The 13440-nt window shown below is 47.7% G+C and overlaps 1 protein-coding gene and 1 long non-coding RNA gene across 2 annotated transcripts in view; both read left to right on the top strand.

Moving 5' to 3' along the window:
* The window catches only part of LOC116319089 (CD81 antigen), a 34355-nt gene that overhangs the window by 2199 nt on the left and 18716 nt on the right, over positions 1–13440 (top strand). Inside the window, exon 2 of the mRNA XM_031738309.2 lies at positions 10347–10461. Coding sequence (XP_031594169.1) covers positions 10347–10461 — 115 coding nt within the window. The remainder of the gene's footprint in view (positions 1–10346; positions 10462–13440) is intronic.
* On the top strand, positions 2467–4961 carry LOC120440834. Its single transcript, XR_005613555.1, has 3 exons — positions 2467–2652; positions 3506–3693; positions 3875–4961. It is a non-coding gene; the product is annotated as an uncharacterized LOC120440834 (long non-coding RNA).

Raw genomic sequence — 13440 nt, 5'->3', positions numbered from 1 at the left:
GACGCTAACAGGAAGTCTGCGCCTTTTAAAGTGCTCCTGCAATGGAAGTGCCTGAAACGACGGGCTTACCCCGAAGTTCTCCGTGTGCAGTCGTCACCTCGAAGCATGAAAATGTGTGTTTGAACGTCATTTCCCACACACACACACACACACACACACACACACACACACACACACACACACACACACACACACACACACACAGTGAAGTCTTAGAGCTCTGGATTTAATGTCTCCCCCAGGAAAATGTTGGAAAATGTCATATTTCCTGTTTTGTCCAATAAACAGTCCATATGTGGACGAGAAGAAGCCTGAAAATATTCAACCAAGCTTGCAGCTGCTTCATTATCTTATCAGCTCCTCTAATCATCAAGCGCCATGCAGCGGCTGAACTCTAACAGATGTGTTTAAAGGGGATTTCCACGGACTGTGAATTAGGGCTGGGCGATATATCGAGTTTTTAAAAATATCGATATATTTTCATATATCGATATATTTTCATATAGTCGAGATATAAGATGTGACAATATCGTTTATATCGATATAGTCTGTGTTACGCCATATAATTATACTGGAGCTGCTAACGCCATACGCGGCCTGAGTTTGCCGCTTTGATGTTTGCCTCTCTTTCAGTCCACTTTGCTGTCTCTATGCAACGTTACTCTAAGCCTCATGCCTCTCCTTCACTGAACACAACTCCCAGTCATGCGGTCCTCCCCATCGCTTCACCTGCAGGCAGCAAACAGACAAGATGGATCACTGCACGCCCCAGTGTCCTGGAAATCTCAGAGATGTGAGTCTGCAGCCAATTAACAGTTACTGCGCTTTGTCCCTGATAGTGGCTCATGCACACACGGTGCCTGAAATCCTTTCATTCTCTCAAAAGTTGACTCCTCTGCTGGGCTTTCTTTATGCGCTTTTCCTGTGATGAAGGAAGCGGAATTCCACAAAGGTTGGGGGTGCTTGATGACCGCGAACCGATTTTGTGTGATACACCAGGACACCAGACGCTCAGCAATCTGTCAAAAATAACGGTGTTTTCTGCAGTTCTTGACTTTGGAGGTAAGCTTGGTGTACAGGGAGAAGAGCAGCACACAGCCCTGATGGATTGGTCCGGGAGTCCCGAGACATTACGCTGCTTCCTGTCCAGAGGATCCACCGCCTCACATTCATCTGGGAAAGCTTGCCTTGGAGATGGTCTGGAAGGATGGTGTTGAAGGCAGAGCTGAAGTCCACAAACAGGATCCTGGCGTGCTTCAGACGCTGCAGGATGAAGTAAGCCATGTTGATAGCGTCGTCTACCTGTATTCTTTATAGCGGAGGTGATGGTGGCTCCCACTTGGGTCCTATGATGGGTGGTACCCAGGCGGAGTCAGTCCACAAAAGGTGATGGGGTGTCCAGGATGATGGGGGCGAGGGAGTGGGGCTGTATGTGTTCAAGTCTAATAATCTCAGTTCTGGGCAAACTTAGCTGCACCAGGACAGGGGTCCAGGAGGGGGCCGTGTGTGTATAAGGACCATAAATGGCCACCTGTTCAGAGACATGGTTACGTTTCTTGGGGACAGGGATTATGCGGGGATTTCAAACTCCAGGCTGTCAGTCACGCCATAAATGGCTCCTGTAGAAGTTGGTCACGCAGTAGAACAGAGCAGCTGTGAAATCTGTCTTTGTTATTATGCTCAGTGTCTGATAGTTTACATTTTGACTGCACAATTGTGAGCTCTTTGTTATGCACAAAACAACATAGTTTTCTTTTATTTATAGAGCATCATTATTTAATAAATGCTGATCATTTATTTTTGAGTAATGTCTTCATGTACATCTAAGCTGTATGTTAATAAAAGTGCCTGTGTGACATCTGGGACACAGCTTTGACTAAGAACTCTCTTTTTGTTCTTACTTTATGGCTTTAAAAAAATATATCGAGATATATATCTTATATCGCCTTCCAGCTAAAAAATATCGAGATATGAATTTTGGGTCATATCGCCCAGCTCTACTGTGAATATAATTGGCAAGAAATGAGTAAAAACACAGGTGGTGACGATGGTGGGGGTGGTGTTGATGAATGATGCAGGGTCATCCTGTCTGGAGTCGGGCCCACAATAACCCCTGTTTCTGACTGAAAGGCCCGACTCACAGGGCCACAGCCAAGCAGTCAGCTGTGCGCCAGGGAGCCGGTGATGGAGCGAAGAAGGCCGTTTCTGTTACTGATGCTAACAGCAGCTCACCTGTAAAATCCTCCCGCTGCCTTCTCATCAGACACGTGTTATTGGCTGAAGCCTGTTTCTGTCATCGTGGCTCAGAGGCTCGCTGTAAAGCAGAGACAGCGAGAGCGTTGAGAAAGAAAATGAACGAGGAAAGGTCAAGGATCAGCTCGACCCCACAGCCTGCGCAGCGGCATGATGGTCCGAAGGCGACCCGGCCGTTTCCTTTTGTTTGTGCACATGAAATAAAAGTTCTCATGCTGAGCACAAATCTGTTTGACTCGTTGTTTTTTTGTTAAAGTCCTGATCAGCTGATCAGCCTGCTGCAGCTCTTATCTTCACAGTCACATTTTATTTGCGTCTGCCACGCCCTCTTTAAAACCCACTGACGGCGGCGGCTGGCAAGCAGCTGTGTTAATAATTCTCACACCTTCAGACTTTCAGGTAGAAACGATCAAACCTGAATCATGTCACATGAATCGATGCTTGGCGTGTTTTTTCCTGCCTGCTCCAGAAAACTGTTGTTTCTCTTTGTGCTTCAATGAGTCTTTTATCCATTTTGGTCTGTGAGCGTCATAGCAGCTGCTGGTTTATCGTTATTTTTCTCGTGAATAGTCAGTTTTGTCGGTCAGGTATCTTTGCTCATGTGTTTGTTGCAGTCGACAGCTTCGAGAAGATAATTGCTCGTTTAGCGGGAGGTTGCATTTTTAGGTCTCCGTGTGGAAAAACGGCCAAATGCTGCCCAGAAATATCAGAGCGTAGCCCACAAACGTTCAAAGTACCACACACCCGTGAGCATGAGCGGCAGCCTCATATCCTGCAGTCCTGTCGGGCCCTAAACGCGTCGTGCGGCGGTAAGACTACAGTCCACGGGGAGCGAGGAGGCGTGCAGCAGATGGTCAGAGCGCTGCATTTACAGACACACACACATTACCAAACCACCTTACTTTCACCGAGTGCCGCAGCTGCTCGTACAAAGTGTGTGCGCAGCACTGAGGCATATCACTCCATCATAGCGGCGCACCCTGAACTTTGACCTTCTAAGTGTAGCCGGAGCAGAGGAATGTGGGACAGACTGATTGGAAAAACAGGCAGGAAAATACAAGCGCGTGAAGCCAGACTGAAGAGACAGACCGACAGGCGTTTCTGGACTCGACCTCAGCGTTCTGTTTGCCGCCATGTTGTCAGGCGCCAGAAGCGACCTTGTTTGGATGACCGGGTGGCGTGCTAAGTTAGCACAGATACCTGCCAATTAGTGCTGAGCAACTTCCAAATGAAATGCTTGATTTTCCCTCAGGTTCTTGGACGCTCTGTTAGTGCAGCTGACCTCGCAGCAGCTGGGAATGAGCAGGACGGCATTTTGGTTAAAAAAACGAGTGAAATCAAAGAAGTGACGTCTGAGTTTGTGTGTGCAGTTCTCAGTCACCCAGGTCACGGTAGCATGAAGAGCGTGGAAAAGAAGCCCACTGGGCTTTAAGTTTGAAGGTATTTGACCTCTTAAGATGTCCCAGTTTCACTTTTCTCCCCTTTTGACTAAACTTAGTCATTAAAAGTAAAGATTATTTCTTTATTGATCAAACTTTAAAGAGTTTTTAAGGATTAAACAGTTAAACCGTGGGTTTTCCTGGGTTTAATCATGACTCTGATGTCCTTTACTATTTTTAAGGCGGTGAGGAACAAACGTGGGAAATAATCCGACCCCGGCCTGAAAACATCTGGATCATCGCTGAAACTAAATGAAAACAATAAAAACAGTCAAACCAAAGTCTAAAGGCGTGACTTGCTGTGTAAAACAGGATGTGGGGTGGGGGTAGTTTGGAAAGGAGCCACATATCCCGACCCCCACCCTTCCACCAATCCACCCCCAGCATGCCCGACATTCTGCCTCGCGCTTGTGCGGCGGGCAGAAATAGACAGCGGTGGGAGGGAAACTCGAGCTGAAGTGCGAGGACTTGGGCGGAGCAGCCGTGTTTTCCCTGCCTGTGAGCTACGAGCTGAACAGCAGCTATGATGGAGCTGCAGATTAAGTGTGTGATGAAGAATCCAGTTATCCTGAAGTCACGGCGTGGTATAAAACGTGGTATAAAAAGATTTCTTCTTCTTGTGCAGCTTTCCAGCTGACCCGTCCTCTTACAGCTCCCCCGTCGGGTCCCGGCATTCCCCTGAAATAGGAGAGCAGCTGTGTGGGTCAGCCTCTCCTGACACCCACCATGACACCACAAACCACACCCGGCTTCCTTAAATATCGTGATACCTGCCGTGCTTCCTTTGTGTGTGGTGACGCGGTCACAGCAGTCTGGCACATCTGGTCTGCTCAGTCCTCTTAAAGGCGCTCACATCTGCTTTTACACATTCTAATAAACTGGAACATGCCCGTGTGGCAGTGCTTGGTCTGGGAGCTGAGTCTGTTCTTTGGGGGCTGCCATCGCATATGTGCACCACCACCACCACCACAACAACAACAACGACAACGACGACAACGAAAGTTTCATTAAATGTTAATGACATGAGATTAAAACTCAAAGCTTTTATAAAATCTAAAGCCAGGTCATTTTAGTCCCTTGGTAGCTGGTTGCTAGGTAACATGACATCATGATATCTGATATAGATCAGATCCTTCAGAGGTCTAAGATGTACCTGTGTGCACGGTGTGGTTGGTTGACCGAACAGAGGTTTGGGGAATTATCGTAGAGCTGCGTCAACACAGGAAGTGACCACAGAAAGTCGATGATGTCAGACAACTGTGGGTGGAAAAAAATGGAAGCAAAGTGCCCCCCCCCCGGTCTCTCAGATGGCCCCGCCCCTCCCTGAGCCTGGTTCTGCTGCAGGTTTCTTAACGTTAAAAGGGCGTTTTTCCTTCCCACTGTCGTGTTGTTAATTGGTGCTATATAAATAATGTTGAACTTATAAAAACATTAGAGGGTTACCTAGGCAACCAGAGCATGTTTGAAAGCGATGAACGTTGTTTTCCCCAGGTTGGTCTCAAACTGGAATCGTCTTCACTGGCGAGCTCAAGTCCCGCCTGATTTTGTGTTAAATCGTCGCTCCTAACGGGGAAAAACGTGATTAGCAAAACGATGCTTGGTTCTGTGGCCCATTAACGCCTTTAAATGTTTTTGGACAACAAAGAGGATCAGGATCCTCCGGCAGCTGCTGTGAGTCACTTTGGGTTTGATTAAACTGTAATGGGATTAAATAAACACAGGCAAGCAATTTCATAATCCCAGCAGGCCAACTGGCCAGAGCACCAAACCAGTAACGGTTCGCCAGTGACTGCCTTTTATTATCCTTCAGCACTGATGGCGTTTGACATTTAAGAAAAGCTACGAATCGGTTTCTACACAAGTTTAAGGAAACGAATAAAGAACCAAACAAATGTTGCTAAGTGTTATCCATGAAGGCCTCGCCACAGTGGGATCGAGGCGTGTAAACCACCGCACTGTGGACACGCAGCTTGTTCAGCGCTGATACTGAAACAGCCGGGAGCAGTTAGTGTTCATGTCTGACCAGGTGGGTGGAGTCTGGGTGGTGTAACTCGGTGCTGGAATAAGTGAAGTCTGTTCCACGAGCTGCACTGCCATCATTGCACTTTAAACAGTCTGCGTGCACCTGCAAATCTGAGTCTCTCAGCACATTTCACCACATGTGATTCCCCTGCAGTGCATATTTGGTGCTTTGCCTTTCCATGTGTTGCTGAATTATGCAACTAAAGTAATTATGGTGTTACTCTTATTTGCAATGTGGAGCAAGTATGCAAGAAGAAAAATGTATGTTAGCGTGTTAGCGAGCCCTGATTGTGGCTCTGCAGCTGCTGCGAAGGCCTGTTTGTGTAAATGAGCAATAGTTCCAGAAATAAAAACATAAAGCAGTTTTAAAAAAAAAAGTCAGTGTAAAGTTTAAGGCGAGCACTTTAACCCGCAGACCTGTAAACGGTGATAACATCAACGAGATCACCTCATAAATACAAATTAAAATGTAAATGAATAACTGTCGGTCATTTCCATATTCATCTGGTTTGCTGTCAGCCTCGAGGAGCTGCTGCAGGTAAGAGCTCAGAGTCCGGCTGTGTTTGTGATCGTGTAGGTGTCGTCTCTGAGGCCACGCCTCCAGCTCGTTGAGCTCCAGTGATACTGAAACAGCCGCGTCACTTAGTGATATTACTGTAGGGTCTAGCTGACAATATAAAGCACCTTAATGCGACTGTTGTTGTGCTTTGATGCTGTATAAATAAAGTTGAACTGAATTTAGAATCAACATGCAGCCCTCCCTGCGTTAAACGGTAACCTGCAGACCGATAAGGTCTGAACTGGGTCTGGCTCGGTGCATCTCTGTGTGTGACCTGAGCCCACCGACCGTTATCTGCTCACAGAGTCCAAATCTGCTTGTTTCAGAGCTTCAAACGGGAAGAATCTGTTTAAGCAAACTTTGATCTTTGGAAGGAAGTCCGACTTGGATCATTTATTTATTATGAAGTACGGTTGATTCAGTGCTTTGCAGCTAACATTTTATCTGTCCCACGAAGTGTTTTTCCTGGCAGAGTTCCAGTGTCTGCACAATGGGACCAACAGGAAGTGGAATGTCTCAGCAGGACTGGCTGAAATTATATATTTTATAAAAGCCTCCGATCTGCTATTAGAATAATGTTTTTTTCTCTAAACAATTGTGTAGTGTGATAAAGAGAGAGAGGCGAAGGCGGCGTTACGTTCTGCTCTGCTCAGTGAAAGTGCACGTGAGGCCTGAGCGGCTGCAGCAAGGATGCCAGATAAAGCTTGTTTTTGAAAGTACATGTGACAGGAAAGAGTTTCTTCTGCTGATGAGACTCTCACTGCAAGAAGCAAACGGCTTACTGAGCTGTGACTTTTGCATTCTTTTTTTGATTTTAGTGCTTGTTGAGCATCGAGCTGTAAATTTCTACCTTCAGCCTGTCCTGAAATGATCCCAGGTACCATAATCATGGTTCACGTCCTTCGAATCTGTGATTAACTCGTTTATTACTTCCCTGTGCACACCAGCACCTGGTCGAGCTGGTTTAAACCCTGTTGTGTCTGCCCTGAGAGGATGACTCCTCCAGGCTGTGCTGACCTTCATCGCCTTAAACCTGCGTAAACAGCATGAGACTGGGACCTTAAAGCTTTGAGGTCAACTACCAGGAAATGTTGAGCATTAGGTGAATTTTGTCTGTTTATGAAATATGTGTCTAAACAGTAGAAGATGACGGTTCATCGTATACTGTGTCCAAAGGAAGTCCTCTAGTTGATGTCCCAGCAAAGGAAGACATAAATAAAAAAAGGAGCTTAAATATAAGACGGTGCAGACGGTGCAGATTTTCTGTTTGTCCAGTAAGTGATGAAGGCAGAATTCATTAATTGACCACATCCATCCACCACAGCTGCAGTCAGAGGATGAGCTCTGTGTCAGCTGATGGAGGAATCCACAGTGTTGATTCAAACGGCTACAATGAGGAAATCAATCAGCGACCAATACGGACGCATTAAACATCCCGGCCGCAGGATTATGCCGCTTTCCTCCATCCTAGCTCAGATTCACGTCCCTGTCAACCTGAAAGTGCTGAAGCTCGGTGCAGTCACAGTGGGAGGGTGTCCACATCTCACCGCCACGCTCCATGAAACACGTCCACTCGGTGTGCTCCCTCTGAGCCGCATCCAGCTCGTTGAGACTCCACATTATTGTGCATTTAGCTCACGTTCTGCATGATGATCGCTGGAACACCCCGTCGTTTCCTCCAGGATCGCATTTCTCGCCAAGAGTATCAAGCTGCGTTCGTACTTTTAAACGACAAATGTAGTAAACACCTTAAAAGGTTACTTGGCAACAAGAGGCTGGACTGTCAGTTAAACTAATGACTGCAGGAGTCAGAATTTAAGAAAGAGCAGAGAGACGTCCTGAGCACAGTCCGAGTCCTCGGTGCTCTCCCAGCTCTGCTCGTTAATAAATGTTCAATTTTTGGAAATCTGCTGCGCTTTAAAAGGGGCGGGACTTATGACACAGTCCGTGTTTACATGGACACATGGACTCAAAGCCTGACTGGGATAAAAATGCTTTGTGTAAACGTGCCAAGAATCTGGTCGTGTTCCTCCAATCAGGACAGGTGGGTTAGATCATCAGTTTGACAGGTGTGCGTCATGTCAGCCTCACGGGCACGCGTGACGATCTAGTCTGAACTTTAACCAGACTGAAGAACTTTGCAGACGTGAACATGGCTGCTGAAGGGTTACCTTGATCCAGCTTTAAATCTGTGGAGGCGACCCGGCCTACGCGTGGCGTGGTTCCCGTCAGGCTCTGTTGGTTTATTCTGGACGAGGCTGCGTAACCAAATCGACTCAAACACGGTGGCTTGAATTCTGCTTTTCTTCTATCCTGTCAGTCAGAGGCCGCGTCGGTCAGCAGAGCAGGACTTTCTGGATGCTGTTCAGTCTCAAACCTGAAGCCTGCTCATGTTTTCGGTTTATCTTTACCTGATCTCTGCTTCCTCAGAGACGTCTGGCATCTCTGGCGGACATGTTTTTGTTTTCTCCCTGACTTCCTAGATAAGTGATGGGGGTCAGACTTGGAAAAGGAAAGAAATGCAGAAGTGATAGTTTTTGTAACCTAGCAACAAGCACTTGTGACACTGCGATGAGGATGTGGTGGGCGCGTCCAGTGGCTGTCATCAATATCCGTAACTGTTTCCACATTCAGAGCGTCTGCTGTCTTTGCAAACGTCACACCGACAGTTTCCACTAAACAGTGAATGACTCAAACAGCTGCTCAACATCTAAAAACGGCTGTAAATATGTGAACGTTCTGCACATTTTCACTCCCGTGTTGTGAAAGATGAGGAACATCAGCATCAGAAAAGGAACAGCAGCAGAAAAATGAAGTTACGAATTCGACCGCCGTATCGTCTCCCATCCGACGCAGCCGATTTTAAACAACCCATAAAAACGTCTGTCAGGTTTTTGAGTCTGAAACAAATAAAAACACTTTAACTCTGCCCCCGCAACGACGGCGTGCTCGTACCCTCAGACCACCCTCGTTCACTTCTGATGCTGACCCATTATGTAAACTGGTCTTGTTGTATGAGTGGGGTTACTGCCGTCGGCTGTCGGGGGTAAAGAGTTAAGTGCTTCTTAGGAAACAGCTCCGGGAGACCGTTTAGCCTCCCTGAGTCATGCTCCAAGTGCGTGTGTGTGTTGTGGTGTTGATCTGGTTGCTAGGCAGCAGCATGCTGTAGAGCTGGAATGGACCTCGATAATGGAGGAGGAGGAGGAGGAGGAGGATGGGGGTTGTTTTGGTTTCAGTGAAGCTTGAGTTTAAAATGGAAATGATGAGCGTCATTTTTCAGCTTCACAGCTTTCCTCAGATTGGTCTTATTTTCCTCTTTTAGACCACAGCTGCGTTTATAAAAATCAGACCAACAGGAACATTTGATATTGTTTTGATGATTTTGGAGATTACATCAGTCCAACATACTGTCATGGATACAGGAAGAAAACCAGGCATTGAACTTTCCTCCTTACTCTGACTGTACTCGGAGGCAAACGTGTGTTTTGCCTCTGAGGCGGCAGCAGCAGTTGCAGCGTGCGCCGCTGCTGCCGCTGCTGGCTTGTTGTTATCAGGCCCTCACAGAGATTTCCTCTGACTGGGGGAACCATGTGACCATGTGACTGGGGGAACGTGTCGGTTCAGATCGGTTGCAGATGTTTGGTCTTGTTTCTCAGACCGATGGTGGAGTGTACACCAGAATCTCAAAGGTGATGGGCTGAATGAAGATGTGTTCAACTTCAGTTTTTGATGGTTCAGTTTCTCTGAGGTGGCCTTATTTGAGCCTCATATCTACAGTCTGTGTTTTACCTACAACAGGTGGCCGTAGGTCACGCCCCCTGAGTAGACTACTGTGGATTTTACACACCTGAAAGAATTAGTTGGAGTTTAAGTGGATGCTGTATTGAGAACTTTTAGTGCTTCACCTGCAGTCAGACAGGAAGTGAAGCCATTACTGTCCACCAGACTCTGTTGAAAAAAGCAGGAATTTGTGCAGCTGTGTGACTTTGGTGTTTCAGTGTGGATGCATACAAACTTGTTTAATCCCACAGCTTTAATGTCGATGACTACATGTGCCGTGTTCTGTGTTGCAGCTTACCGGAGGTGTAATCCTGGGAGTGGCCCTGTGGTTGAGACACGACCCCAAGATCTCCACCCTGCTGGGTCTCGAATATGATGGAAACCACGCCCCCAGCACCTTCTACATTAGTACGTACTCATCTGTTTCTGCTTCATGTCACGTGTGTGCTCACCACGTTATGCTCCTGTCTGTTTATGAATCTTTTATTTATCCAGGTAAAATCTCACTGCGATTCAGATCTCATTTCCATTTCCAGAGCCCTGGTTCATGGCAGCAAAAGTCAAAACAGTTCAAAACAAATCCAGCGTACTTTCCTGCCGTCGTTCATTGTTACATATTCTCAGCCCGCAGATCTGAAACCAGAAGGATTTATTTAGTGTGTGCTACAATCATAGGATGTATGTGAAACAGGTGTGAACGTGATTCGCACCGATCTGAACCAGGTGCATGCTAGACATTAGAAATGGTAAATGGCCTGTATTTGTATAGTGCTTTACTTAGTCCCTAAGGACCCCAAAGCGCTTTACACGTTCAGTCATCCACCCATTCACACACAGGTGATGGCAAGCTACGTTGTAGCCACAGCCGCCCTGGGGCGCACTGACAGAGGCGAGGCTGCCGGACACTGGCGCCACCAGGCCCTCTGACCACCACCAGTAGGCAACGGGTGAAGGACACAACGACCGAGACTGTCCGAGCCGGGGCTCGAACCGGCAACCTTCCGATTACACGACGAACGGCCAACTCTTGAGCCACGATCGCCCCTTAGAGCTGAAAAACGTCCCGTGTGAACTACAGATGTGCAAAGTTCAGTGTGGGCTAGCAGCTAGCCTTGAGATGAAGGATAATTCTCCGTACACAGAACCTTCCTCCTGTATTTACTTTTGCTGGCCAGTGAGCAGACTGAACATGGTCACATGGTTTGTAGCGACACATTTTTGGTTCGCTTGGAGTTCACGGGACTGAAGCCAGAGTGAACCAACTACAGGTGTGAAAAGGCCCTCGGTGTTTAGGCCAGCAGCTCAGTAACTTCCAGTCAAAATTGGCCTGTTAGTACAGTGACCTCACAGCAGCCATATAATTGGTCACATGATCCACAGAGACCAAACAGTTTGTGTTTCAGGCTGTAAACATGTTTATGGGGACTGACTCACTGCTGCCCCTGCTGGACGTTAAAAAGGAGACGTCCTCCTGGTTAGGACTGTCCTCTGTGAGCACCTGCTCACCTGGTCAGTTTTGTGCCAGTGTTTATTGAGCTCATGATTAAATATATTAGTGAGTGAAGCCTTCGTGTTCCTAACCCTTAGTTTATGACTATTTATTAGACACTATCAAAGTTTAACGTTGTTATTTTAACATTAATAATGAATCAATCATGTATCTGCCTCAGACTGAAGTAGTTCCACTTATCAGGGCATAAATAGTTTATGTGGATCTATCAGAGGCAACACATCAGCTCGCTGCGATGAAGCTCACCGTCGTCCTCCTCACTCTTATTAAAGGTGAGATGAAATCAAATGGGTTTAAAACGTTGGACGGCTCAACCAGAGCAGTCCAACAGATGTTCTGAAGAACGTCCAGATGAGGTTGTAGCGTGGTAGGAGGGGCCTGGGTATGAACCCCGGCGGGGTCCCGCTGTGTGGAGTTCTCCATGTGCTTCCAAAGATTCCTGGATCAACTCCAGTGGTTCCTTCTTGGACCAAGAACCAACAAAGGAACCTGACCAGAACTTTAAGTCCTCCCAACACACGACTAAAACGTCCTCGTCCTCCAAATGTTGGGCTTCTTTAATTGCAGTCGTGGATTTTTGCAGCTCAGTTTTCTCTTACTGAAATCATGAATCCTGACCGCATGGCTTCTAAGCCTTCTCACACATACAGCGGCGTTATTAGGAACACCTGTTCACTCGGATTAATAAGGAACGGGATTGTTGGCGAGAGACGAGCGGCTCTGAGTGTTTCTGAGGCTGCTGGTGTGAGTTTAAGTCACCGGGAATAAAAACGCGTCCGGCGAGCGGCGGCAGCTCTGAGCGGCCGCCAGCCCTTGTAGATGAGAGGCTGCTGCAGAGCAGCAAAGCCGCTCAGGCTCGACACGCTGCAGCACGAGGATGACGGGATCGTGTCGGGCGTCAGCTGGGAACGGGCTCAGGAAACGCTGGACAGTTCGAGGATGGAAAAAGCTGATATGATGAATGTTATTTCCTGCCGAGTCACACAGATTCAGGGTTTGGCGTTCCTGAACCGTGAAGCCAGAGCGTGTCGATCCCGCCTGCAGCTGCTGCAGTGATGGGGGGAGGGGGGTGTTCTTGGCCCACTGCAGGCCTCTTTGTACCAATCAATCATGGTTTGAATACCACAGGGAGAGGCAGAGTGTTGCTGCTCACCATGATGTGCATCACTTTATGGACACGGCTTTCCGTTCTCTAATGGCTGCAGGAAAATGCTCACGCTGCAAAAGTCAGACTGGTTTTTGAACATCCCAGTGAGTCCAGTGCAGAGAGGCGAGGCGGGCCCACGCGTGCTGTGCGGTTCAGTCACAAACACTGTATGAAAGCTACTCCTGTTGGTGGAGCATTCAGAGCCCACTTTTTAAGCTGCTTTAGCCTCCCTACAGTTGCTGCTGCTTCCTCTGCAAGCTGCTTTGCAACCCACGCTGCCAACAGCTCCTCCTTTTCATTGTAACTTGGTCAGTGTGGTCATACAGAGGAGGAGGCCAGGTGTGTGCCGGTGCAGGTATCATGGCAGGTCCTGGGGCCGTGCTGCTGTCTGACAAAACCACCAGAGGAAGACACGAATAGGTTTTGTAACGCCGCCATGTTGCAACTTGGGTGGAGCGTGGGATTCTCAGCATGAATGCGGTTGTCATGTGACACAGTCAGGTGGAAGTGAAGCTGAACGCTCTCAACTTCTTACGGTATTCATGACTTGAAGGTCAGGGGCTGTTTTGAGAGCTCAGCCCGCCGCGCCCAAACCGACAGCTACTTGTGATCAGCACTGACGGAGCGCACACAGGCCGTCACGTGATCCTGTTTCAAAACGGCTGTGACGAGATCCAAATCGTTCCCCCGTCTGTGAGTAGAGAGATGAAAGCTGGGATTACAGGAAAAG

Source organism: Oreochromis aureus, linkage group 1 (assembly GCF_013358895.1).
Source record: "Oreochromis aureus strain Israel breed Guangdong linkage group 1, ZZ_aureus, whole genome shotgun sequence".
In the NCBI taxonomy this organism is placed as follows: Eukaryota; Metazoa; Chordata; class Actinopteri; order Cichliformes; family Cichlidae; genus Oreochromis; species Oreochromis aureus.
The sequence above is the reverse complement of the archived record's forward strand: the minus strand, read 5'-3'. Positions and strand labels throughout refer to the sequence as shown.